This window comes from Microtus pennsylvanicus, chromosome 7, assembly GCF_037038515.1.
Source record: "Microtus pennsylvanicus isolate mMicPen1 chromosome 7, mMicPen1.hap1, whole genome shotgun sequence".
Classification (NCBI taxonomy): domain Eukaryota; kingdom Metazoa; phylum Chordata; class Mammalia; order Rodentia; family Cricetidae; genus Microtus; species Microtus pennsylvanicus.
The window spans coordinates 35,518,694-35,546,581 of NC_134585.1; the positions used below are offsets into that span (position 1 = coordinate 35,518,694).

At 47.8% G+C, this 27,888-nt stretch overlaps 2 protein-coding genes and 1 pseudogene across 2 annotated transcripts; 1 reads left to right on the top strand and 2 right to left on the bottom strand.

Annotated features, from left to right (window-relative positions):
* Positions 1-531: 531 nt before the first annotated feature.
* On the bottom strand, positions 532-1,960 carry LOC142853989 (RCC1 and BTB domain-containing protein 1 pseudogene; annotated as a pseudogene).
* A 2,319-nt stretch (positions 1,961-4,279) lies between these two features.
* On the top strand, positions 4,280-13,646 carry LOC142853990 (serine protease 40-like). The gene is made up of 5 exons (XM_075979137.1): positions 4,280-4,460; positions 5,086-5,248; positions 7,283-7,557; positions 9,636-9,805; positions 13,281-13,646. Exons 1-5 carry the CDS (start codon positions 4,280-4,282, stop codon positions 13,644-13,646), a joined length of 1,155 nt encoding a protein of 384 aa, XP_075835252.1.
* A 1,927-nt stretch (positions 13,647-15,573) lies between these two features.
* Positions 15,574-20,195, bottom strand: LOC142853704 (cryptic protein-like). The gene is made up of 6 exons (XM_075978892.1): positions 20,143-20,195; positions 19,841-19,890; positions 19,577-19,744; positions 18,892-19,006; positions 18,694-18,803; positions 15,574-15,855 (listed from the first exon to the last, which is right to left on the bottom strand). The coding sequence occupies exons 1-6, from the start codon at positions 20,193-20,195 to the stop codon at positions 15,740-15,742; spliced, it is 612 nt and encodes a 203-aa protein (XP_075835007.1). The 3' UTR covers positions 15,574-15,739.
* Positions 20,196-27,888: the final 7,693 nt, after the last annotated feature.

The window sequence follows — 27,888 nt, forward strand, 5'->3', positions numbered from 1 at the left end:
AGAAAAGAAAAGCAATCTTGTGGGTTCACACAAAGAATTACTCCACCCACAGTGCCGCCAAAGCACCCCCACACAGCTCAACAGTCCCAGGCTCCAGCTCTTAAAGGCTCCGCATTTGTTTGCTTTAGCAATAAACTCTTTGCCTAATGATGTGCCAACTAAGGTTTTTGGTCTCTTTCCAAAGTAAGGTATCACCAAGTCCAGCCTACCAATGGCAGCCTCCGTGGCATACCTCCCGTGTCTGTGTAAAGGTACTGAAGAAAGGGGCCGTGCGTGGGGTAAGGATGCCAGGCTATTTCTGTCACTTCCTTCACAGCTTCCTTCCAATAGGAGAAAGTGCTCACACCTGACTTCAAAGAAGTTTTATAGATAGGAACATATTTACCGTCTACTCAAAACTTCAGACATGACTTTATTTCCCATCTACTCAAAACTTGCAACTCAGCAGTTTCTGGACTATCAAAGTCTTTCCTTGGTCCCTCTGTAACTGTCTTCATGCTCTTCAGACAGGGGGCAGAACAGGCAAAGACCTCATCCATTGCAGGAGAAGCAGGTGAAGCGGGAAGAAGCCTGGACTGACTCTGGCATTGGCCACACGTGGGCACGTGCGCGCCCTGGGTTTGGGCAGCAGGTGTGTGGGTGAAGTGGCGGGCTGACAACCCTTTCTTTCCCACCAAGATATGTGCCAGTTCCCAGCCGCCTGTATGTGTTAGCTCCCCAGGCAGAGAGCAAGCTATAATTAGAGTTAGCGCTAGGATATGGCATAGCTATAAATAATACGGTCCACACGCGTTTGCTGTAGAGTTGCTGCTCTCGCTGGGGTCAGCCAGTTGCCATAGTTTCTCTAGCCTGTCTGCCCATTTCCACTGTAGCCATGAATGAGGTATGACCACAGGCAATGCCAGCCGCTCTCCTAGTATGTCGCGGGTCTGTAACTTCCCAAGGAAGATCCTGGTCCCACCTGGTCACAGCTGACATAGCTCCAAGCAAGCACCTCTCCATCAGCTGCTAGAGCCGTCCGACAATGTGAGACATGAGCTAATTCAGTAAACTGCTTGTTCAAGAGATTGGTACCAACGTGGATGGGAGCAAATGCCTTAGTTGAGGGTACCATTCCCCAGCTAGCTGTAGCCAATATGACCACTTCATTTTCAGAGCGTGGGAGAAATGGGGGCCAATTCCATAACTAAGCTTTTTGATCTTGTTTTCACATAAGGTTTCTTGGGCACCAGTGTATTCTGGTTACTTCCAATTCCTAGAGATTTACTACAGTAGTAACTTTGATCACCTAACTGGCTGCTAATGGTTGCTGAAGACTTTCAGTGAGATGAAAGGGTGACTCCTGGGTATTCAGACAGGACTACAGCTGATAAGGTAAACCTGAGATGGGGGATGAGAGAGCTCAGGATATCTTCTCTGAAACAAAAAGGAATAGTCCTGTTTGCAAGATTCCCAGAGAATATTCAGGAAAGGAGTACGACCCTAGCCTAGGTTATATTGTGCAGGCTGCAAGCCTGACTTAGTCCTATTTTAACATTCGATTTGAAAATGTCTCTATATTTAAAAAGTATTGCCCATATTGTCAACATTTATAGACAATGCTAATTGTGATCATATTCTTGATTTTCTACTGGCCAGAGGCTTCACCCAGACACAAGAACAAGGGACCTATCTCCCTCCCTATGTCTCCATAAACCCCCCACTTTATAACCTGTCTCATACCCACATGATACATGCCAGGCCAGAACAACAGGGCCAAGTGACCGCCGACTGGGATCCCTTAAACTGTGAGCCAGAATGGACCTTTGCTTTATTAAGTTGATTAAGTATTTTGTCCCAGTGACAGAAGGCTGAGAGCCACATGGAATGTCTTCAATGCACGAGGCCCGGCACCCTGTTCTCACCCTCCCTGCCCACCTTCTCGGTTCTCTCTGCTCCCGTTGTCTCGGTCCCTTTCCATTCCTTACCTGGTGGATGACCCTTGTTGCCTTGGGGCTTTTCTCTCTCTTTAATCCCTCTGCTCGTTACATCGTGGCTCAAGTAACTGTTCTTCTGAAATGTTCTTTGACCCTCAAGACTCAGGCCCCCTTATCCAGAGTAACAGATTGCCCTTCACTCCTTTTATAATATTTAAAAAGAAAGTCCCCCAAAGGCCCATGAGTCACATTGGCTCTGGCAGGCAGGAGGGAGGGAAGACCTGACTTCAGAGCAACAAGACCCAATGCCATGTCTGCCCACTCTCATTCTTTTATAACACAGTCTTTACACCCTGTTAGAGATCTTAAAAGTGGTCTGAGACGGGGTTTTCACTGGCATATCTCCCTGTGTGATGGGAGCAATATTGATCTTGCTTTTCGTGAAGCTGCAGACGAGAAGGGTGGTACTAGACTAATCATGTATAACAATGACTGTTTGTTTATCTGTCCCTTCCGCCTAGCTTGAACCCAGCCTTCATGTTTTATAGGTTCAAAATTTTCAGTGCCCTCCTAAAATAATCCTCTTACTATTCACTACAATCTGGATTCTCAAATCCTGTTTTTAAACAAACAGCAAGCTATCCTAAATCTTTCAAAAGGAACTTCATTTTGGAGTGCTTCTATTTGGATTCAAACTCCTAGAGTCAAAAACAATATAACATTTTTATATTTATTTATTATTTTTGTTTTTCGAGACAGGGTTTCTCTGTAGCTTTGGTGCCCATCCCGGAACTAGCTCTTGTAGACCAGGCTGGCCTCAAACTCCCAGAGATCTGCCTGCCTCTGCCTCCCAAGTGCTGGGATTAAAGGCGTGTCCCACCACCGCCCGGCTTTAGAACATTTTTATATTAAGGGAAAAAAGGAAAATATTAATGGGGACCAACAAGTTGGGTTAATATGCTATTACTGATATAGAAGATGTTAAGGGGGGTGGGGAGGGCTAAAAATAACTGTTATACAATTCCTTTTGTAATGTGAATGTCCATGTTCTTCCTCTGATGCTAATAGTAAAATAATGAGCTAGATGAGGTTATCACAAACAGGAGTTACAAAAAGTTAGAGTTGGGACTGGGTGATGATGAAGTCAGTAAAGAACTTACTTACCTTGCAAATGTGAAGACCTGGGTTCAACCCCCAGAGACTAGGAAAGAAGAGAGGTGGGGCCTGGTGGCCCTACCTTTATTATTCCAGCAACCAGAGAGGCGGAGGCAGGTAGGTGCCTGGGGTTCACTGGTCAGCCTTCTCAGCAAGTTAACAGGCCAGTGATAGACAGAGTCTCAATGAAGAAGGTAGGTGAGGAGCATAGGTTGTCCTTTGGCGTCCAATAACGTCTGCCCAGTATGGGCTTGCAATTGGGGCACATAGACAATTTGGATGCTAAAAACCAAACTTGCCTAAGCTCAGAACTAGCCACTCTGCTGAGGTTATGTCTATGGAATCAAAGTGGCCAGAAAGAGAACATGAATTCAAACAGCTAAAGCTCCCAGCAGCTGTGGTACTTTACCCAAGACCTACACAAAAGCAAGGCTTCTGAGGCCGGATTCCAGCTGAAAAGTTGGCAATTGCTATGTTAGGCATGTGACCCCTGGTAACTTCCCCGTGTCCCAGTAGATGACCCCGCGTCCATGTGCATATGGGCCATACTCATTGCATAAATGAAGAAGTAAGGAGAATATGAAGTTGGGAAATATGATGGGGATGGAGTGAAGGGGTGCTGAAGGGAACTGAGGGCATGTGTGAAAGGTGAATTTGACCAAGATCATTGTGATGATGTATGAACATTTCAAAGAACAATAAAAAATATTTTAATTGTAGAGCTTTCGAATGGTTCTGTGGTTAAGGGTACTTGCTGCCCTTTCAGGGGCTCGAGTTTGGTTCCCAGAGATCCACACTGCCTCTAACGCTGGCTTCAGGAACTCTCATGCTCTCCTCCGACTCTGGGGACTTTGGGCTGATGAGCTAATGACATGCCAATCTGGGTGATGAGACTTTGTGTTTTTGAGTGCACATTGTAACAGAACGAAACTGGGAGATTCGGGGGGGGGGGGGGGGGATGCCGTGAATGCTTTTGCCACTCCCGGAGGAGCGTACGTCTGCAGAAGCCAGAGAAGAGGACCTGAGGACAAAACTTTCTCCAGTGCGGGCTGCCTCCCGTGGAGCTAGATTTTCAGCGCCCTTGCTCACCTCCCGCGAGGTCAGGATGGCCTAGGGATGGTACCTAGAAAGCAGTTTGCCAGCGTAGGCCGTTGTCTGCACGTGCTTTCTGTCCTGTCTGGGACCCAGACACAGGGCGGCCAGATGCGATGTGGAGCGCCAGGGCCCAGCAATCTGGCCAGGGTGGGTATGGAACCTGCCTGCTGGCTGCTCTGCTCTGGCTCAGCCTCCTGCCCCAGCGTGCCCAGGCCACCCAATCTGTGAGCAGTAACAGCGCTACAAATATAACAAGCACCCAGGCCACGAGAAGTACTCTATCGCTGTCTCAGGGTAAGTAGGCAGGGGCAAGAGTGACCCATAAGTAGAAGGAAGGTTTCCAGTAGGTGCGTTCCCTACCCCACTCCCCTCAGAACATAGGCAGTTGGAAGGTCCTGCAAGCCTTTACGTTGAAAGGGAGGGGCTTGAGACAGGGACCTCGACGTGATGGTCTTGCTGGCTCTCGCCCATGGATGCCAAGTCTCCTCAGTTCAGGGTCAAGGTTGTGTTATGGCTGTACCAGCACCGTTTACATTGGGTTAAGGGGGGAGCTTAAAATGATTATGGACCTGAAAAATAACGGTTTCTGCCAGCTTTGGCTTCTACTTCCGTTTCTGTCTCTTCAGAGCTGTGCTCCTTAAGTTAATAAGGACTGAGGAGAGCCTGATGTCACCCAACCCTTTGCCTGCATCTCTGTTCTGTGGGCCTTGCTGAGAGGAAGCGTTGGGCCAATCTAACCTTCTCTCCCCGCTCTTTGTGGAATGAGCCATGACATTCCACCCTTGACCTTGACTCTGGCCACCTGAAAAGGGAGAAGAGAAGTCATTGCATCCCCTGGGTCCCGCTGATGATGACATTTGGGGCACCAAGCACATGCATCCTGAATGCAGGTGCCTGGCGGCTGGGATTGTCTCCACAGTATGTGGCAGGACCAATTTCCAAGGGAAGATCTATGGCGGTCAGATGGCCCGTTCTGAGCGGTGGCCGTGGCAGGCCAGTCTGCTCTTTCATGGCAGTCATATCTGTGGAGCCGTTCTCATCGACAAAAACTGGGTAGCTGGTGCTGCCCACTGCTTCCAAAGGTGCGTGTTCCCTCCCCAGGGCCCTTCTGCTGGGAAGCGGGTGCAGGAGAGAGTCACTAGGAGGGAAGGAGAGAGGTGAAGGTCGCAGAGCTGACAGTCCTTCTAGGCTGGGTTCTGGGATAGCCCTGCCCTTGAGTGGTGCCCGCCACCCAGATTGGCCGTCCCTGCTCATCTCCTGCCAGTGTTAGTCTAGCATTACAGACAAAGATCTCACATTCTGTCTCTCACCCTGGGGACGTCCTCTCCTGCTGCCGGAGATTAACTAGTGTGACTGTCACAGTGATATACACCTTACTTCTAAACAACTAATTGAAATTTCTTCCCCGAAGTATAATTAAATTTGTGCTGGAAAACCAGTTTTAGCTTTGAAGTGGTCCCCTCCAATTTTCTCTTTTCTCTTTCATGAACATTGGGGATCAAAACTTTGTTTCCTTCAAGTACACTTCAGTATCTGACTCTTGCTCACCTCCAGACAGTCCCTGCTGACGGCAGCAGGTCTGGTTTCTCCTGGAAACCATTGCTACTGTGACCTGAACTAGCTAGACATGCAACAGGTCCAGTGCTTTAATGAAAGTGACAATCCCAGGGCCCTATTCCCAAGACTGGATATAGTGAGAACCTCTGTGGACAAGCATCCTGCATCCTCTGTCCAGGGCGCTCTGCAGGCTCTATCCAGGGCATGTTTATTGGGAGTTTATTTGGGTTCAGGCCACACTTACACTGGAGCATAGTTCTCTCCAGAGGCATCCTGGTACTGTCTATGTGTGTTCCTGTCTTTCCTTTCATGGGGGGAATGTCACAATTCCCTCAGCTGGAATGATCTGTGTACTAGCAGAGTCAAGCAGATATAACTTGAGCTCACAGTGTGCCCAAAGGAAGCAAGGAGGACAAATTACTGCATATGGGTTTCCATTTACATACTCAGCATCCCTGTGTGCCAGACCCAATGTGGAGGGTCCAGAGGATGTGAGGCAAAGGCCACTTCCCATGGTGGTAGGTCATGAAGGTATGTCAAGGAGATACAGTGAGTCATACAGCAAAAGGGGCCCTTAAGGAAGGAGACTCGGGATTGTGGAGTGGGCATGTAAGAGGGCCATGTAGTGGACACGCGGACTAGAATATAATTTGTCTTGCAGAAATAGTAAGCTTTGGGGTTGGAGAGATGGCTCAGAGGTTAAGAGCATTGCCTGCTCTTCCAAAGGTCCTGAGTTCAATTCCCAGCAACCATATGGTGGCTCACAACCATCTGTAATGGGGTCTGGTGCCCTCTTCTGGCCTGCAGGCATACACATAGACAGAATATTGTATACATAATAAATAAATAAATATTTTAAAAAAAGAAATAGTAAGCTTTCATTTATTACTCTATTTCCTCCACAAATACTTCTTGAGTGCTCATAGTTAGATAGGAAAACAATCTTGAGAAAAGACAGAATGTGGCAGGTGGGGTACGGGTCATGCCAGACAGGAGGTGAGGTCTTTGAGAAGCCATATCTGAGCAGGCTCAGTGAGTCTTTGTTCCTCCAAGACAAAGGGGTGCCGTTTGATGAACCTCCAATGGTTCTACCCCATCATGAGATTGAGAGCCCCACGGATTCTGAGGTACCAGAAGCCTTCAAAAGATCTGTGTACTTAGGCTGTGTGTGGTTATCCTGCCCCTCAAGAAAGAGAGAGGGGAAAAAAACAGTATTGAAAAAGGAGGAGAGGCCGGGCGGTGGTGGCGCACGCCTTTAATCCCAGCACTCGGGAGGCAGAGGCAGGCGGATCTCTGGGAGTTCGAGGCCAGCCTGGTCTACAAGAGCTAGTTCCAGGACAGGCACCAAAGCTACAGAGAAACCCTGTCTCGAAAAACCAAAAAGTAAGTAAGTAAGTAAGTAAGTAAGTAAGTAAGTAAATAAATAAATAAATAAATAAATAAATAAGAAGGAGAGGCCTAAAATGAGAAAGAGACGAGGTCTGGCTGCCTGCAGAGTGGGTAGTCAGGGAGACAGGACTGAGCCAACACTTACAGCCACCCCCCAACCCCCGCGATAGGTCTCACAACCCGAATGACTATAAGATCAGGCTAGGCTACACCAAGCTGAGCAGTCCCACCAAGTACAGCAGGCAGATGTCCGTGTACAAGCTCATCGTTCACAAAGACTACGACAAATACTACCGCCAGGGAAGCGACATTGTCCTGATGCAGCTGGAGTCGCCCGTGGAGTACAGTTCCCACATCCTTCCAGCCTGTCTCCCAGATAAAAACATAAAACTTCCCAGGGAAAAGCCCTGCTGGGCGAGCGGCTGGGGGCATCTCAGAGAGGATGGTGAGTACACAGGGCAGGTGAAGAGGGTGAGGGGCAAGAGACTGTGGAGGCCTTTCCTGTGGTTGGGAACCTCGGTGTCTGGGTCAAAAGCAAACTTCTGACCTTCAGATCAGAAGTGCCGGCTCTTTGGTTCCAGAGCTCTAAGTGTGGTTGACTCTGTGCACTGCAAGGTTCTCGCCAAGCAGTGGTTGCTCCACCCTGGCCAGGAAAGACATGGGGTATTTTTAAGGAGATGAAAGTAACCAGGCATGGAGCATTGGGGTGCTTGACTGGGGACCAGTACCTCTGAGAACCTTACTGCCCAACCCTTAAGGCTAGGGGAGACTGCCTGTTCTACCAGCTTGTCCAACTGTATACATGGGGTTCCGATCCAGGGACCCAAGAATCAGTCACCTGTGGACCAAAGGCCTGAGTGTTGGGGACTGACATTCTCCTTGTCCTTATTCCCTAAACAATATGGTAATATTGTGAGTCTCTGTACCACATTGGCCTTGGGTCAGATAGTGTGCCATCTAGAGACGATTTCAAGTGCACAGGTTCTCGGCATACAGCGTGCAGAGAGAACTCAGTGTCTTTGGAGTTTGGTATCCTGGGCCACAGGGGAGAGCCTGCTGTCAGCAAGGGGGCAGCTTAGGTTGAGAATACAGAGTTCCTTGGCAAGGATTCTATACATAAGACCATATAATGGCAAGTTAAGTAAAGTGACTATACATTTGACATGAAATTTAGGGTCACGATCTGGAAAAGCAGCCCCAAGGAGGTTTACAGTCAGATGTTTCTCTGGGATCAGTCCCACAGGCTGTCCCGAGAACAGTGGCTCAGCAGAACTAGAAGGGACAGACTTTCATTCTCTAAGGGCCTATGTCAGAGCAGGTAGGGTCTTCAGGCCTGGCCAGGCAATGAGAGTGGGAGCACAGAAGGAAGGTGTGGGCTGGGGCAGCTCTCAGAGCAGAGAACCCAGCCCCCCAAGAGCCCAAACCATCAGCCATCTTCTGTCACGTCCCCTGCTGACCACGGTTGCTGGGCCTCGGGGCAGGTTTGGGTTTGCTACACACAGGCAGCCCCTGACCAACCTTGAGGGATGTGCACGGTGACCCCCGCATGAGGGATGTGCACGGTGACCCCCGCATGAGGGATGTGCACGGTGACCCCCGCATGAGGGATGTGCACGGTGACCCCCGCATGAGGGATGTGCACGGTGACCCCCGCATGAGGGATGTGCACGGTGACCCCCGCATGAAGTGAGCCAAACTGTTGTTGGTCTGCTCCTATGAGGCGACCCCAGGCCAGATCTGTGAGAGCACTTGGAAGCAGAGTTCACATCTCCAGGTCCAGTTGCTCCTTGTGATTGGCCAGTCTTCTTGTCGTGTGGTCCTAAACATTTCTGCTCTGAGTCCTATGCCAGGGTTGCACTTGGGCTCCAGCATCCCTGCACCAGACTCCAGCATCCCTGCACTCAGACTCCAGCATCCCTGCCCTCAGGCTCCAGCATCCCTGCACCAGACTCCAGCATCCCTGCACCAGACTCCAGCATCCCTGCACTCAGACTCCAGCATCCCTGCACCAGACTCCAGCATCCCTGCACCAGACTCCAGCATCCCTGCACCAGACTCCAGCATCCCTGCCCTCAGGCTCCAGCATCCCTGCACCAGACTCCAGCATCCCTGCACTCAGACTCCAGCATCCCTGCACTCAGACTCCAGCATCCCTGCACCCAGCTTGGGCTCCACAGAGCAGCCAGAGCTGTTGGAAAGCTGAGTTGCCCTTTCCTTGGCTGCTGTGCTCTTGGGTACAGTCTCAGTCCCCTAGCCTGCTGAGGAGGCTCTGCCTGAGGTCCCTCCCCCCCCCCCCCCCCGCACTGAGACCTTTGCAGTCGCCCTTACTTCCCGCCTGCTCCTGTCTTCCACAGCCCCTCTGCTTGCCCCTTTCTCCTTGTCACTGCAGGCCTGTCATGATCCCTTCTCTGCCACTGTGGCCTAGGACTGCTGCCCCACCCCCACTGTCACCAGCCATCATCCTGGGATGGGCAATGGCAGCTTCTCTCTGCTCATGAGCACATCTGATTCCCCCTCCCACAGTGATCCTGCCCTTACCTGACGACCTCTATGAAGTAGAGCTCATCCTCATGGACAATGACGTGTGTAAATCATTTTTCCCGCCGCCAGAATCTAGCTCCAGTAGAAAATACTACATCTACGATGATATGGTGTGCGCTGCCGATTTCTCGATGACGAAATCCATATGTTCAGTAAGTGACACCTGCTCCGATGTGCAGTCGGGCTTGTCCACCCTTGTCCCTCTGTCTTGGTTCAGCCCTTTCCTCCTTTCCGTGTATTCTCCGGACCTTGTCTCCTCCGTCTGGTTGGGCTTTTTAAACACGTTGTTGAAAAGCAGCCCCTCAGAAAAGAGGCATCACTTGTCATGCCTTGGGAGTTTCTAGAAATCAGCTCAACAAGCCCATGAGAGCATCAAGTGGATGAAGGTGCTTGCCACTAAGCCTAATGGCCTGAATTTGATCTACCATGCAACCTGCTTGATAGGAGAAAACCAACTCCGGCAAGTAGCCCTCTGAATTCCACACCCGTGTCGTGAGTGGGGGCATGTGCACGCTCACATGTGCTCACACTCCCAAACACACACACATCACACATATACACACACACAAGCACATACAACACACGCAAAATAAATGAACTAACATTTAATTAAAACAATAACAAATTGATACACTGATGTAAAGAGTACCCAAAAGGTCCTGGTGCCCTTTCCTTTCCCTCCTTCCCAGAATTGTCCTGTTTGGCTTTAGAAACACTGCAGCTTCATGCTAGGACCCTACCTAAACACACATCAGGCAGGGTGCAGGCTTTTGCCTGGTTGCATCTTTTAGTCAACAGGATGCTAGCCATTCATGCTGCTGTATGGATGTGCTACACGCTTCCTTATTTGTTCTTATCCTGGTGACATGCGGCAATTTTTAGGAGAGGACTTTGCAATGACATTGCCCTGAATAGGCCCGAGGGGTCCTCACACTAGCAGTAGAACCACCGTGTCACAAGATGCACGTGTGTTCTTGTTGTACACCTACTCCAGGCAGCTCTCCAGTCCGGTTGTACCAATTGGTGTTTCCACGCTGGAGAGTTTAGGTTGCTCCACGTTGTACCAGTTTTTTGGTTTTGGTTTGTTTGTTTGTTTGTTTTTGAATTATCTGCCTGTTTCATTTTAACCATTAGATGTGATCTTTCTTTCTTTGTTGTTGTTTTGTTTTTGTTTTTCAAGACAGATTTCTCTGTGTCACCCTGGCTGTCCAGGAACTTGATCTGCAGACCAGGCTGGCCTCGAACTCACAGAGATCCACCTGCCTCTGCACACCAAATGCTGGGATTAGTATATATCACCACTGCCCAGCAGTATGTAATTTTTTTAATTTTCATTTTTCTGATGACTAATGAGGTTGGCCTTTTTTTTTTCTGTGAAGTATGTTCTCAAGGTTGCAAGGCTGGTTTGTCACCATTGGTCGATCACGTGTCTTCCATAATGATTCATAGGAACTCTTCTATTTGGGGCATGAGCTCATGTGCAGTCTGTATTGTTTACATTTAATGGTGGGGGCACTGAAGCCAGAAAGGAAGTGGGCAACTAGAAGAGTCTCCTGTGGCTTCTGCTTGCCCTAGAGTCTGTCTTCCTCTTTCTCTTCCCTTGGCTGTCCTCTTGCTCCAGAAGTGTATGACTTTGCATCTTATGTGCACCTTCCCTGCTCCTCAGGAGCCAGATGATTCTCAACACCCTCTTCCCAGCTCATCTTGTAGTATCAGCAGGTGCCCTTAGTTGTCCTGCCCTGTTAGCTCAGTTCACCCTGTGCTCCTGTTCAGATGGCCCTTTGCTCTTTCGTTCTCTTCGTTCCTCTTTCTGACACCAGTGCTCACAATCCAGCTTCCTGTTCTTGCTTTGAATTTTTCTTGTGGCTGGTTTTGTTTGTTTCGAATCTATTTATCTGTTCATCTGTTATCTATCTATCTATCTATCTATCTATCTATCTATCTATCTATCTATCTATCTTTTCACCTGTCTACCTAATATATTAATCTATCATCTGTTTGTTTGTCTAGAAATGATCTTTCTGTGTAGCTCAGGTTAGTCTTGAACTTTCAATCCTTGCGCCTCTGCCTCTGGAGTACCAGGATTATATGTATATAGTACCCAGTTTGCTTTGCATTTTAGAATAATCAAATCAATTAATTTAGTCCCGCCCCCGTGTGTATGTATGTTTGCGAGTGCATACGCTCATGCGCATATGTGAGGGTCAGACAGTAGCTTATGGTAGTTGTTTCTCTCTGCAACGTGGTTTCTGGAGTTTAAACCCATCTCACATGCTTTGCATTTACAATAGAAAGAAAGGATCCATCCTGTGTTTCCACCCACTGACTGCCTCCCCATTTACGGTGACCTGCCAAGACCAGGCCTGCAGCCCTGTCTCAGAAGCTCCAGAATTTTTACCAGGGCCCCTTGCTTCCCTGCCGGGCAACTGTGTCTCTGCCCACAGCTTGTCATAGTCACGCCTCAGTGATTCCATCCAGTCTTGGCTCGGAGAAGCCCTCTTACGACTTAGTTTGTGCATCCCCTTGAGTGTTCTTCTGCCGTCTGTGCGGCTCATTAGCACTATGTACGATCTTCAGGTGTGTGCCCACAATCCTCCCTGTAACCTGAGCATTCTGTGAACGAAGACTGTCTTGACATGTGTTTCAACACAAAGTGGTTGGGGACTGTGTTGTTTTGCTTCCTGCGCTTTGGTCTGAGACAGGAGCGTTTCTACCCTGCTGTGCTTGGAGTCCCTACCTGTCTGCTGGAGCCTAAGAGCTCCCTGTGGTTCTCTCCTGGCTGGGCCCCTGGGACAGCTTAATACATCCTACAGCTCGGCATCTTCTAAAGGAGCTCAGCCAAGGGACTGAAGAATCACTCATAATGTTATTAAGTAAAACACAAAGGCACATGTGGGGTGATGTGCTGGGACAGGGGATTCAGCCAAAGATGACGGACCATGTCTCCAGGCCCATTAGTCGGTTACGGACTGTCTGAGTTGGGATTTCTATTGCTGTGAAGACACCATGGCCAAAGCTTCTCTAATAAAGTAAAGCTCTTAGTTAGGGTAGCGCGCTTACAGTTCAGAGGTTCAATCCATTATCGTGGCGGGGATGACAGAGCAACATGCAGGCAAACGTGGTGCTGGAGAAGTAGCTGAGAGTCCTACATCCTTCAGGCAACAAGTAGACCGCTTCATTGAGTGGTATCTTGAACATATAAGAGACCTTAAAGCCCGCCTCCACAGTGACACACTTCCCCCAAAAGAGACCATATCTACTCCAACAAGGCCACACCTCCTAATAGTGCCACTCCCTTTGGGGGCCTTTTTTTTCCCTCAAACCACCACAGTGACCATTTGGGACTTCAGCGACATCTCCCACATAGACAGCCGAGAGCCGATGTTCAGCTTGTAGACTCTCCACCAAATGGTATCCTGGGTTCCTTGGTAGCTTTGAGCAGTGGGGCTCCATGAAGATACTGGCCCAAGAGGCTGCCTGTGCTTGGATTTGCCAAATTGCTCCGATGATCCAGATGAGACTACCCAGATGGCAGAGACCCCTGGTCTCCATCACATTCTCCCTATCCTGGTCAGTGTGTGTCCCCCCCTGTGGTTGCCCCACTCTCTGTGTCCTCTCTCTCCCCAGGGAGATTCTGGGGGCCCCCTCGTCTGCTTACTGAATGGCTCCTGGTACTTGGTGGGGCTGACCAGCTGGAGCGCACCGTGTGAAACCCCACTCACCAGCCCCAGTGTCTTCGCCAGGGTCTCCTACTTTGACAACTGGATTAAAGAACACAAGAAAGCATCACCTGACCCAAACCCACATGGGCCTGACCCAAACCCACATGGGCCTGACCCAAACCCACAGGGGCCCAACAGGCCCCCTCACCATCCCAGACCCCCCGGTGTTGGAAAGCCCTGGGATAGTAACAAAGGCCAAGGCTTTGCCGTCAAGCCAATGATCTGCATGGTCCTGCTGTCTTCTTGGGTCCTCCTCCTTCAGTCAAGTTAGTTCAGGAACCTGTGACGGAAGCACAGGGCCTTGAACAGCCAGCATGTCCTGTGAGTGTCCTGGGTATTGAGCTCCATACCACCTGTGGGCTCACCTGTCCATCTGAAGCCGTGCTTGCCCTAAGTCAGACGAAATAAAAAATAAATAAATAATAAAGGAAGACCAAAAGCTAAAGAGACTTCTGCCTTTTTCTGTCCCTTCAGCACCACTCCTCGTACTTTTTCAGGGTTTCCAGCTGCTTGGATCCAGAAGGTTACCTCCTCCTTAAGCAGGGACAGCAGCTATCAATTGCTAATAGCTCCTTGACTAGGAACGGGACTCCATGCCCACACCTCCTCCTCCATGCCGAGATTTTGTCTGCTTTGAGCTTCTTCAGGACTTCTCTGCATGCCGTCAGTCTCCATGGGTTCATATACGCACATGCACAGCTGTGTCCTAAAAAGGCTGCTTCCCTGAAATCATCTCCTCCTATGTGACTCTTCCAATCTTTCTGCCATCTCTTCCACACAGATCCCTGACCCTCGAAGGAAGGATTGTGGCATAGACATCTCATTCATGATTGAGCATTCTTCTCTGTACATTGCCTAGCTCTGTGTGTGTGTGTGTGTGTGTTACTAGCCATCAGTTACAAGAAGAAGCTGTTCTGGTGAAGATTGAGCAGTACGCTCATCTATGAGGAGAGCAACAGGTCATAATGGGCTGTTTTATTTTTATGTCTATTGTCATTTAGCAGAATAATATTAGTAGGTTTCCCCTTAGGGCCTATGACCTGTCTAGAACCAGGTTCTTGACCTTATCGACAGTGTCAGATCTATGATAAAGCAAAGGTCATTATGAGTTGTTTTATTGCTACGGTCATCTAGCAAAATAATAATAGTAGGTTTTTCCCATAGGGCGTATGACCTAGTCTCTATCTAGTCTCATGTTCTTGACCTTATTGACAGTGTCAAGTATGGGTTCCATCTCATGGAGTGGTTCTTAAACCCAGTTTAAGGAAAGAGGTTGGTTACTTCCTTGACATTTGTGCCACAGTCGCACCAGAGGAGAGCATTCCTTGCTAGGCAGGCCATTATTGTTTGAAGGTGCATAGCCAGGTAAGATGAACAACTTTTCTCCTCCAGTAACATGTGTGGCACCTTCCAGCACTGTGAACACTAGCCAGCAGTGGTGAAGCTTCCAGTTAAGTGACAACTAGAAGTCTCCATGTTCTGACGTAAGAATGTGATGTCTTCAGCAAAAAGGCCCTACCATCATGCTCTGAATGGTAACCAATAGCATTAGCAATAATGTTTGGGGATGTTAATGGAATCCCATTACCAATAGCTCAAAATTTGCAACCTATCCCTGGTACTGGGGGTTCTATTTGTTATCATATATCTATCTATATCTATATTCTATTTGTTATCTAGTTGGGACATTCCCCTTTGATAACACGTTAACTTCATTCAAACTCCTCATTTTACATGTGCATGTATTTTAGGGAGATGCTGTGAACTCCCAAGAATGGCCTGATTCCTGCTAATGAGGAGGTAGGTTCCAGGATGCTTGCCCCCAGTCCCTCCGGTCTTCCTTACAATATCCGCATAGAACGTTTAAGGTTGTCGGCTTTCGCAAAACCCAGGACAGTGTTCTGGACCCACCATCCCTCTCCCAGGGGCTCAGAGGTCAGTGGAGAGACTGACAGCCAACAGTGGACAACAGGGAGCTTCAGCAATGAGGCACACAGGTAAGGGTCCAGGCTGTTCAGAATGACTGTCACCTGGGAAGGACACTTGTTTGGGGGTCTCCATTCAATCCTGTCCAGAAACCTTCAGAAAGAGATTCTGGGTTGAATATACTGGGCTCTTCTATTGAGGTTTGCCTCCACTGGAGACCTTGAAAAGAGGCTCAGTGAGCAAGGAGATCTCCCTGTTGAATGTATTTATTGCACAGTACAAGAACCTGTCACATTTCAGCCGTTCTGTTATTTACAACATACAACATCCAAGCAGATGCCCGCTGCCCAGCCTTCCTGCTGGCATGCTGCGGAGCCATGTGCAACCAATGATGACTCCTGGCAGCTCCAGGAGACACTGTCACTGGGCTTAGGAGCCTCAGCCGTCACCAGCCACGCCCTGCAGGAGGATGCCGAGCATCAGAAGACTCAGGGTACCGCTTGCACTCGACCCTCTGGTCCCTGAAGAGCCTGATGAGAGGAAGCCTTTCAGGTCTGGAAAAGAACACAGAGAACACATAAAGTTCACAGCTGTGGGCTTGGCTAAAGGAACACAGAGATGTCTGTACCCGGTCTCACTAAAGCCTTCTTCTGTCTGGCTCTGAGCCTGGCCCTTTTATAGCTGGAATCTGCCCCACCCCATGTCTGTGTGTGTGTGTGAGAGTGTGTGTGCATATATATGCTTTTATGTACATGTGTGTATATAATTTTTTTATATGGGCTTACAGTATTCAGCCTAGGACTCACTATTTAGACCAGGCTGGTTTCTGGCTCACCAAGAACTTCCTGTCTCTGCTTCCTGAAGGCTGGGACAAAAGGTGTGTACCACCATGCCCAGCCACCTTCCTTCTTTTCAGTACTGGATGACAGAACTCTTGCCTGGAATGTGTTCAAGACAAACAAATGAAAGACTTATTTTCCCCGCCTCCAGAGACATCTAAATTTTGGTGCGACATTGAACACTGAAGGGAAAAGCCTCCACTGTTTTTGCAGGCGAACAGACAGACCTTTCTTTAGCCTGACTCAGTTACTTCACGAGCAGAAGAGGGAGGCCTATCAGAATGTTGTATCAGATGCAGCCAGGGCAAATAGAATTTAAAGCAGCTTGCAGCAACTCTCCGTCCAGATTAGCTCTTTGTGTCTTTGTCTGTGTGCACGCGTGTGTACAAGGTACCTGTATGCTTGTGGAAAACAGAGGTCAACCTTGGTGGTCATTCTTTAGGCACCATCCAGATTTTTTTTTTTTTTTTTGGACTTGGGACTCATAGATTAGGATAAGCTGGCTGGCCAGAGGATCCCTGGGATTGCATCATCAAGAAAACAAGACAAAACAAAAAACCCACATGTATGAACAAAAGAACAAAAGCTTTGATATTGGTTTGAGTGTGGTGGTTCACATCTTTAATCCTAGCTCTTAGGATGTAGAGATAGATGGGTTCCAGGCTAGCCAGCAAGATGCAGTGATACCCTGTATGTCTCAAATAAGAAGGAAGACAAGAAGGGAGGACAAGGAGAAGACAGGAAGGGAGGACAAGGAGAAGGGAAGGAGTAGGAGGAAGAGGGGGATAGCAACTGATGAAGATTTCTGACATAGATCTTGGCCAATCACAGGAAAACGCACACGGCGTCAGGTGCGGGCAGGGTCAATCATACAGGATCACCTTCTCTGGGAGATTGGAGGCAACAGGGGGCGATTCAGGCCCCTTAGGCAGTTGGGTCTCACACACAAACTACAAGTTACAGCAGGCTCTGTGAAATAAGCACCCTAGGGTCCCAAACCGACCCTGTGACCACTGTGGTGTGCTTCCTAAGGAGATCACTTGAAATTAAAAAGAAAAAAACTTAGAACACCACTATACATTTAGAGAAAACTTTTTAAAGTGTTTTATTAATATTTTATGTTTATTAAAAATCTACACTCTTTATTCTGTAAACTGCCACTACTTTATGTCACACTAGGAAAGAAAAAAATCCTGTTACTAGTGGATAGTTTATTACTAGAACCTGAGACCTTATTATATCATTTATCAAAGGTCTTCTAAATTTTTGGACATGCCAAAGACCTTTGTCATACCCATTACTTTTGGCGTATGTGGAAAAAAAAAAGAAATGAAACCAAGTTTGACCACTTGATACCTGTCAATGTCCCTTTATTGCTGAATAGACAACAGGATAGAGTTATTTTTATTTTTGTTACTCTTGGAGGTTTTAGAGACTTCTATGCAGGGGCAGAGGCAGTTACCCTGGAGGGGGAGCTTGTTACTTTGTCTAAGTTTGAGAATGGAAGCATTTTCAGAAGCCCTGGCCACTGACCAGCAGATATAGGAGTCTCTGCCCTGAATGTTTCCAAGACCTTGCATGGGAGATTGCTAAAGACCCCGGAGAGCCCCTTCCGGGCCAGAGAGGAACTGCTGATAAGAACTGACGTCAGCTGTGAGACTACCAGATTTACTTTGTAAACTTACGCTCATTCCCAAAATTTGTGTCCTCCAACCTCTGGGACTCAGTGAGGAGAGGGAAGGCTCTTGGGGGGTTGATGGCTGGGCCTGGAGACATTCCTGGTGCTCCACAGGAAGGGGAAGAGGACTCAGGAGCTAAGCAATCACTAAATAACCTAAGCCAATGTGGGTCCAGGCAGTACAGCCAGTGACTTTCCCTTGCTCTGGTACCTCCCTTCCTGGATGGCTGAGGGAGGGGGGAGCAGGGGACAAACCGCTCAGTGCCACATTCGCTGGAGGGGTTCAGAGGTGCCTGAGAAAGGGCATAAAAATGGTTTGGGGGAAGGGTAGGAGGTCATTTCATGCAGTGTTCCTTGGACACAGTGGACAGCCCAACCACCCAGGAGTGACAGAGGCAGAGGGGGGCAGGGGGCTGAAAGGTGAACCTCCGCTGCCTTGTCTACCATTGGGAGTCCAAGCCAACGCCTGATAAAAGGAAGACTGTGGCACAAGACATCAGGAGGCAGTGTGGCAACCCCTCCCTTCCTGCTCACGGCAGTTCTTGTGTCCCCAGGTTTGGGTACCATTAGTGATCTGCTGAGCCAGTCGGACTCCCAGATTAACTCTATTCTGCATTTTCTGAAGCTTCTGGGAACCCAGTGCTGAGATCGTAGACCCAGCAGTTCCCACAAGGAAAATGTAAATAACGGTAATAAATTCAGTTTCACTATCGAAAGTCTGTTGCCTGACGCACGGATCTAATTTGCTCATTTCTATGTCTCCTGGCACAAGCAGATGCTCTATGGACCATCCACTAACAACAAAGACACAAGTGTATGCTTGCATGCTTGCGGCAGACGCGTTTGGGGCGCGGGGGTGGGGCGGGTGCTCTTACCACAGTGGCCGAACGTTTGGCGTGGGAGGCAGTACAGGGCTGAGAAGATGCACCTGCATAGGCGGCAGCTATGGAGGGTCCAAGCTCCATGCCCCAGAGCGCCACAGTCTCTGCAGAGGCCAGAACAGGTCAACATTGTGTCGGTGTAACCCCCTCTCCCAGGTCAGACCCTGCCCAGCCCACTTGTGCTCCACCCACCTGCGCCTCTGGTCATGCTCGCAGTAGCGGCCAGTGAAGTGTGCAGGGCACACGCAAAAGCTGCCCAGAACGCAGGTGCCTCCGTTGTAGCAGCAGCGGGATCCAGGAATTGCACCTGCAGGTTGACCTAGGTCAGCAGCTGTGCTGGCCCCTGGAGCTCCCCTAGTCCCCTCCCGCAGAGAGCAGGGCGCCACAGCCTGAGAGGGGACCGTGCCTGCTGTGTGTGTTTGCTAAGTAAACCCCACTCTTTAGCTGAAAGCTGAAAAGCAAGCTAACAGGAATGTGGGCGGGGTCCGGGACAGCTCTTGACACCCTCCAAGCGGCTGCTTCTCTCACACCCTTCCGCTGCTAACGTTAGCCTGTGACTTTGAGGACAGTGATTAACCACAGGCCTCCCAGGCAGGACCACCCGTAGGTGTGATGACGCTAGCGCCACCTGGAGCCTCTGGGCGTGCTGGAGTTGCGTGAATGTTAGGGAAGAGCTTGTTGCCTTAGCGACAGAGGAAAGCTGCTACTTTTGCCCGTGAAACCTGAGAGTAAACGCATCACTAGAATTTCTTTTTCATTTTTTTTTAAAACTTGAAGATGAAAAGATGCTCCTTGCGGTGTCTCCCTTTCAGCCTGGTTTATCCCACTTGTTTTTCCCAGGATCCACTGCACAGGACTGCACGGAGTGAGGACTTACTCTCACCAAAAGTACGGGAGTGAGGAGGGGAGTCCCGTGGGCGCCAGCCCTCCTGGCTGCCATTCATTCTGCTGGAATCACTCAAGGTCCCATCCAGAGTCGTCCCTGGGAGCCTTGGAGACAGGATATTGCTGGCTTGTCTGACACTGTCAGGTTCTCTCTGATAACCTTTGAAAAACAGCAAAGTAAGAGACTAACAGTAACGGATAAACGAGGATCTTATGACTTAGAACTGAAATTCAGGGGGAAAAAAAAGTTACTTACTGTTTCCCTGATGGACGAGCTGCAACACTACAGTCATCAAGAACAGAGGCCTGGAACGTTTCAAGGAAATGGTTGAAGTTTCAAGTATGCAGTCAGTATAAGAACAACTCACATGACAGCCATGATATAAAATATATAGCACACTTAGAACTTAACAAAAATTACAAGCCTGGTAATCATTGTAGTACTTGTAGATTTCTGGAGATGCAGTTATAGTTTAGAAAGGTTTTGAGATGGAAAATGCCAGAAAATTTTAACCCCCTAGCCTGGCTTTCTAGTACCTGGATGACTTCTGTGCTTACCTGGCTTGGTGCCTTTTCAAACGAACACCTAGGGCTGGCGAGTCCCCTCTCATCTGTGCTTGGAGATCAATAGCCGCAGAAGATGAAACTCAGTGCCCTAGCCCTGGATGAACACTTCCTCCTGGCCTTGGAGAGCAGGTCACAGGAGGCACACGCTTGCAAGACGGGGATGCCGCTGCCCTCTCCTTGGACTAGAAGACACAGAGCTGAAGGGAGATCGGTGAAGCCAGATGCTGAAGACCTCAGGCCAGGGCTGCTAGGCCATCCAGGCTTGAAGGGCTGTCCCTTAGAGAGAGTCCTGCTGAAGAGGGGGTGGGGCCAGGCTGCCTTCCTCCCCAGTGCTATTTACAGTAATGACAACAGCAGGGTGGCCAATCCTTGATGTAAACCATTGGGGACAGAGACAACAGGACTCCTCAACCTCACTAGAAAACAAATAGGAAATGGAAAAGGTTGAAATCCCAATGTGAACCAAAGAGCTTTCCAGGAGACTGAATGACGAGGCTACTGGATAGTCCCTGTACTGGGAGATCTTGAAAGGCTCAGCTGGAGAGGGAGCTGGGCAGTAGGACTCAGCAGCTGAGGGTGCTTCCATATGTCCTGTGTGCTGAACAGGAAGGCAGAGGGGTCACTGCAGGCTTGGCTTTCTGGGGAGCTTATTTGTTCCCACACATGGAGCCTCTGCCCTCTGCTGTGCTCAGCACTCTCTGGGGGGAGACAATGTTCCTCCCTGATGCCACAGGTGAGGAAGCTGAACCCTGAGTGGTTAAGCCCTTTGACAAGCAGATCCCTGAGAAAAAGAAAAACCAGACGCTATGAGGAGCCCACAGCCCATCTGTGCATAGTCCCTTTTGCCTGCAGCCTGAATCTCTAGAGCCAGTGGCCCAGGGCTTCTGCTCCTCAGGTTTTCTATCTGCTAGGATACGTCCTGAGCCCTGTCCTTATCATAAAAGAGGACACTTTGCAATAGGTGCGGTAAATTCTTCTGTGACTTTAATGTAGGAACTCGCTTCTTAAAATATCGTTTCCTCCGCCATTTGCAACAGTGTTTGGCACTGACTTCATTCATTTTTCTTTTAAATCTGAGCTTCATCAAAGAGGCTGTTAATCCAGAAAGGAACTGGAGAGCCTCCCTGGCCTCTGATCGCCCAGCGAAGGGCTCTGTGAGTTTCCTGGACCAAACAGAGATTGGCAAAAACAGTGGGCAAAACCCACAGAGAGGATGGGGCCTCAGGACTTCAGGGAGAGACAAAAATACACTATTCATGTGATGTTTATTACTGGTAAATTACTCAGTTCAACCAGATGTACAAAACAAATACATTTGTAACTTTAAATCAATACAAACTTTCATTATGAGCTATACAATTGTATATTTAAAAAAACAACAACAACAAAACGTAGTGCTGGAGAGATGGTTCAGCAGTCAAGAGCACTGTTGCCCTCGCAGAGGATCTGTGTTCAGTGGCCAGCACCACACAGTGGCTCACAATCACCCATAACTCCACTTCCAGGGAATCCAAAGACCTCATTTGATGCCTGCAGGCACCAGGAATGTATGTGGTACACAGACCTGCAGACAAACAAAACATTCATGCACGTCTTTAATCCCAGCACTCGGGAGGCGGAGGCGGGCGGATCTCTGTGAGTTCAAGGCCAGCCTGGTCTACAAGAGCTAGTTCCAGGACAGGAACCAAAAAGCTACGGAGAAACCCTGTCTCAAAAATTAAAAAAAAAAAATCTAAAAATAAAAGTCACCCCTCAGCTAAAGGAGTGAGTGTATTTCTTTGCATAAACCATTTTTGAAATGGTCATTGTACAGCATGGCCCAGGAGCTTGCTGAGAATATTCACGTTGTAAGGAGCTATATCGAATCTAATCTCTCTTTCACATGATTTCTTTCACTCAGATTTCCATAAAGGACATTCCAGTGCATACGTGAGAGCCGGGAAATTGACCCAGTAAATTCAGATTCACTATGTTAGTGTGAGCCTGGCCAATCCTATTTCCCCCTGGCCTAGGTTTTCAGAGCTACAAACAGCAGCTCCCAGACACTGTGCTTATCTGTTTTGATGTTCTTTTCCTGTGGTTATTTGCTTGCTAGGCAGGAGCTAAACCACCTGAGCCACATCCAGCTGCTCAAATGAGGTTGGAAGATCTGCACTTCATTGATGGATACTAGATGAAGGGAAGGAAAGGCCTTACCTGCCAGACAAGAGTGAGAGACCAGGAGCAGCATGGGATGCCCCAGCTCTAGGGTTTGCTTAGGGCCCAGGGGCCTGAGGAGCATCAGAGGGGAGGCCCTGGGTGACAGAACTGGTGATAAACTTTCTCACCATACTGTCACTTGCTCTGCAGCAGGCCTTTGTGGTCCAGGCTGAGCCATTTACTCCCTATCAAAGGAGTTTGGCATGTCACCCTAGACAGAGCTGCTGAATGTCTGCCACCAAGGAGAGCCAGCAGGCAGAACTGCCTGGCATTGGCTGCCTGGGAGAAGGGGTGAGGACTTGTCTCTGGTTATCAGTTGTAAAGAGATAAGGCTGGAGCCACCAATCTCACCTCCTGGGGAGCATTGTAACTTCCAGGGTGTGGGAACTGGGACCTCCCTGGCCCAGGACAGGATTGCATGCTGTCCCCTGTCCCCTCTCTCAGCACCTAAAACTATCCCTGAGGAAATGACCTGACAGAGAATAGGTGAGAAGGATTCTCTGAGTATGGCTTAGAGCTCCTTGGGGACAGGAGACATGAAAAAAAAAAAAAACTTGTACTAAAAGACCTTACAGTGGAAACTTTAGGACGCTGGAAAAAATAAACTGAAGAAGACACCAGAAGATGGAAGGATGTCCCATACTCATAAATTGGTAGGATTAACACTGTGAAAATGCTTATTGTACCAAAAGCAGTCTACAGATTTAGTACACTCCCCATCAAACTCCCAATGCTAGTCTTCACAGAAACTGAAAAAAAAATTATCTCAGAATTCATATAGAAACACAAAAGACCCTGGATAGTTTAAACAATCCTGAGCAATCAAACACTAATAAAGAAATCCTAATTCCTGATTTCAAGGTATACTGTAAGGCTATTGTAAAACAAATAAAAAACAGAACAACAAAAACCAACATGGTATTGGCATAAAAACAGACATACTGACCAATGAAATAGAATTGAGGTCCCGATGCAAGGCACATTCCAACAGCCACCTGATTTTTTCTTCCTTCCTTCCTTTATTTCTTTTTTTTTTTTTACAAAGAAACCAAGCAAAAACAAAAACAACAACACACAGACAGACAGACACACACACAGACACATTGGCAAAAACACTGCTTCATTAACAAACCATGTTGGATAGCTATCCAAATGTGGACTGCTACATGTAGAAGAATGTCCATCACCCGATGACTGGGTGATGAAAACATGGTTCATATACGCAAAGAAATAGTATTCCACTGTAAAAAAAAATGAAATCATAAAATTCACAGGTACACAGTAGGAAATCAAAATAATCGTCTGGAGTGAGATAACCAAGACCCTGAAAGGCAGATGCCACATGCTCGCCCCCCCCCCCCTCTCTCTCTCTGTGTGTGTGTGTGTGTAGCACTGTGTGACACCTGCACCACTTGGAACCATGGTCAGGCAAGGGTCTGGGGAGTAAAGAACACACAAAAATGTGGCTTACTCTTAAAGCAAGAATGCTAATTTTATTATGTTCTCTGCTCTCCTTGACTAATGGCCAAGCCCTAGCTCTGGGGATTTTCCACTGCAAGCCCACCAGCTATCAGATGACTAAAGTACCTCCTTGTTTTCAGGAACTCATGAGGCTCAAAACACTCCATGCTCAGAGCAGCTCCAAGCATAGAAAAACAAGTTCTCCAGCAGGCAAAAGGTCATAGAAAGTTCAGGATCTGAGGGTCTGCAGCTCCTAACAGCCCTGGCTGTCCTGAAACTCACTCTATAGACCAGGCTAGCTTCAAAACTCAGGGATACCCCTGCCTCTGTCTCCTGAGTGTTGGGATGAAAGGTGTCCACCTGCCTTTTATCCCAACATTTGGGAGGCAACAGCAATCAGACCTCTAATTTCAGGCCAGCGTGATTCCCACAATGAGGTTCAGGTAAGCCAGGACTACATAGTGAGACCCTGCCTCAAAATAAACTAACAGACAAATAAATAAGGACTTTTAAAACAATCAAGGCTAACAAAAAAAAGAGAATATAAAAATGTTTTGTGTTAATCAAAATACCTCTAAGATACATGAAAGTTCTTTTATTTTATTATTGCTGTGGGCTTCTTTTCCAAGAATAGACACATATGCAATTGATAAATATGAGGTTTTTCTCAAGGCTGCAATGGACATAAAATAATGTGTAATAAAGATTTTTTTTGTTTGTTTGATTCTTTTTCTGCATTGGAACTAGCAGAAAGCAAACAACAAGATCCAGGAACTGAGCAAGCACACTCCATATGTGGTAAAGTGGGGGAGCTATGTCATCAAATCTTACTCAGAAGAGCCAGAACTAACATCTTGAATTTAAAGTATGGTAAAGTTGCTAAAATATATTTTGTAAAAATGCTCAGAAAAATATATAAGCTGCTTTTTTGCAAGGCAGATTTAAACTGCAAGCCTGGGGCCAGACAGCACAACACTGTAGCCACACTACCAATATGGCAGCAAGAAGCTCCATCTGGACTCTCATCAGGTACCTACTGAAGGGCACACCTGCCTCATGTCCTGGAAAGGATATGCAGCAAAGACATAGAACAACAGTATTCTCAGAGTCAGGTCCTAGGAGGGTTTGCTGAACCGAGCCACGCTATTGCTGGGGTTCCCTTCAAAGTCTGCAGTGCCTTTTATAGCCAGCTCTATGGCCTTCTGTGGCTGTTTGGTCTGGTGACTTCCGTCCAGAGAGCAACTACTTTCTCTTGGGGGACTTTGTGGAGACCGACTGCCTGCTGTTACCCTATAAGACCAAATACCTCCTGAGAACATCCTTCTGCATCCTGAGCAGCATGAGGCATGGGGCAGCATCAACCATATCTACAGCTTTTACAGTGAGTACAAGAGGTACAGGGCAATTGTGGAAAATCCCCACCCACTGCAAGCCTGCCCTACTGTGGCCAGGGGAGATGAGCCGGTTTTGTGCCATGACACCTATCCCTCGACCTGCAATTCATGGAGCAGATTCAGCACATGCTGTGACCCACAGATGTGCTGTGACCCACAGATGTGGCTGCAGAGTTCCCTCTGTGTGACCAGCTTTGGCCTGACTCTGCCAAGGATGTGCAGGTTTCAGTCAAGAGTGACTATCAAGTAGAGTCTCCTCCGGGCTGAGTTGGAGGCCCAGTTCCTGCACAAACTTGACTCAGACCCTAGCTGCCAGCACATCAGACGGTGGGAGACAGCGATGCATTCCTTGCCGAGTGACTATTGGACACTTTCTCACTTCCGCTACTGTAGTGTGTCTGCTGGTGCCAAAGTGAGCAAGGACAAGAGCCTCATGGACTCCTTTCAGACACACAAGTCCAGTGACAAGAGGTTGAGGCACAGATGGCTCAGTGGCCTGATCCTAGAGCCCACTCTCTCACCTCACCATGCAACCTTGACAAAGCCAAGAGATGGCCTCTAGGTGCCCAGTCCTCTACCCCATGTAACGAATGGATTGATTGTACAAATCTCACGCTGCTGTGGGTCTCACAGCCCCCTCAAGCCTGCACATCATCAGGGACATGGAATGGTGCTGTCTTTTATTTTTTCTAATGAATCAGCAATAACATACACTTCACCACGGCTCCCTCCCACCCATCCCTACAGTCCCTATAAACAGGATCCTGGCACTTAAAACTGTGTTTTGGGCCACTGACAGGACAGATTGCTGAGCTGAGGATTGTATGGCTTCAGGGATGATAGCCAGGTCCTGAGACAATCCATCTGGTCTCTTGAATAAAGGTCAAAGCTGGGTTCTAAAATAAATAGGTAATAAATAAATAAACTCTACAAATTTAAAAGATAAATGATAAGATAATTAAAGAACTGGCCTAACTATTGAGAAACTTTTCTTTTACAAGCTTTGCTCCATCTGAAACACATGTTTTGTCAGTGTTGAGACAGGCCGTTGTTGCTCTTAGAATGGTAAAGGTGCTGCTCAGTATTAACAATTAATCTAATGTAACAGATAGCAACTCTGTTATAAATAATGCTATGGGATTGTTAGAACATTAACAATTAATCTAATGCAACAATGTAATAGGTAACAATGCTGTTATAAATAATGCTATAGGATTGTTAGAACATTAACAATGTAATGCAACAATGTAACAGGTAACAATCCTGTTATAATTAATGGTATGGGATTGTTACAGGCGCTCACTCTTCCCCACTGAGAGATATAAAAGGACAAACTCTATCACTGGCCCTACTGAAGCCTATGGCTTCTGCCAAGGAGGCTCCACCATGACAGATGCCCCATAGCTTACACAGGGCAGGCAGTATGGTCACAACCTTGTCTACATGGTTAGGGTGGTCTTTTTACCCACAACCCAAAGGAGATTTTCTCTGGAGGTTTCTGGTTAAAAGAGTTTTATCTTTAGCAAACAGAATTTGCTGTCGATATTCTTTTCCAGAAAAGAGGAAGGGGCAAGCAGGTGCACACAAGCGGAAGTCAGCAGCGTTGTTTTAGCTCTGTGATCTCAAATCAGGGTGGGGTTCCTTCCTCTGTGTTCTCGTTCCTATGTCCCCTAAGTAAGTGCTTGTTAGTAAATCCATTTTGTTCCTAGTTTGATTATTTTATAAAAAGTCAGTAATTTCTTCTCATTATCAAGGTACCTTAATATCTAAATCAGCTTGCATGTACATTATAAAGCTGTCAAGATAAAGCAAGCTTTGTTCATGAAAAGGGCAACGTTAAACTTAGAAACTCAATGTTTATTGAATTTATTAGACTCAATGTTTATGTTTGCAATAGAAAGTGATGGGCCAAGGGGATGGCTCAGTCAGGAAAGGCACCTTCCACCAAGCCTGACAATCTGAGTTCAATCCCTAGAACCTACATGATGGAAGGCAAGAACTCCGCAAGCGGTCACACACACACACACACACACACACACACACACACACACACACACAATTGTTGTTTGTCACTATTCCTGGAATGACAAGAACAAATGTCTACTCACCTCAGATATGGACTTGACTACAGCCCAAACGAAGCAAGGCTATTGTCAGTGTCCAACTTAGTGAACCCGTTATTTAAAGGAGTCCAGGTGAGAGGTCATGAGCAACAGCAAGAATGATAACAAAGAAGCCACATCACACAAAGCCCACCCCAGCACGGGTATAACTTGCAGACAGCTGAGCAGCTAGGAGAGCAGCTTTTTCAAGCAGCTCCTCTGGTCTTGGAGTGTCTCCCAGCAGTCCTTGGGGAGGGAGGAGCCTAGTGCATCTGCTCAGTTTCGGGGGACCTCTGCAGCTTCTCAGTGGCTTATTTCCTGGGAGTCTTTCTTTAGAACAGTCTGAGTCTTCATGAGCTTGCTTCCAAGATGGAATGTTTTTAAACTGATAGGGAAGTGCTGAACAAAAATAAACAAATAAAAATGTGCGTAAATAAATAAATTTAAACAAAAATGTTTTTGTTTTTATTATTTATCTGTTTACTTGAAATAGCCTCACTATGCAGACCTGCCTGGCCTAAAACTCACCGGGTAAATCAGATTGGCCTTGAACTCATGAATGATTCTTTTACCTACCTCTG

Bases quoted from the DNA above. Each gene is read 5' to 3' on its own strand.
- LOC142853704 (XM_075978892.1), bottom strand. From the start codon at position 20,195: ATGAGAGGGGACTCGCCAGCCCTAGGTGTTCGTTTGAAAAGGCACCAA. The intron at 19,891-20,142 runs GTAAGCACAGAA...GAAACGTTCCAG, and splicing joins TTGAAAAGGCACCAAGCCAG to GCCTCTGTTCTTGATGACTG. The intron at 18,804-18,891 runs GTGGGTGGAGCA...TGGCCTCTGCAG, and splicing joins GAGCATGACCAGAGGCGCAG to AGACTGTGGCGCTCTGGGGC.
- LOC142853990 (XM_075979137.1), top strand. From the start codon at position 4,280: ATGTGGAGCGCCAGGGCCCAGCAATCTGGCCAGGGTGGGTATGGAACC. The intron at 4,461-5,085 runs GTAAGTAGGCAG...TTGTCTCCACAG, and splicing joins TACTCTATCGCTGTCTCAGG to TATGTGGCAGGACCAATTTC. The intron at 9,806-13,280 runs GTAAGTGACACC...CTCTCTCCCCAG, and splicing joins TGACGAAATCCATATGTTCA to GGAGATTCTGGGGGCCCCCT.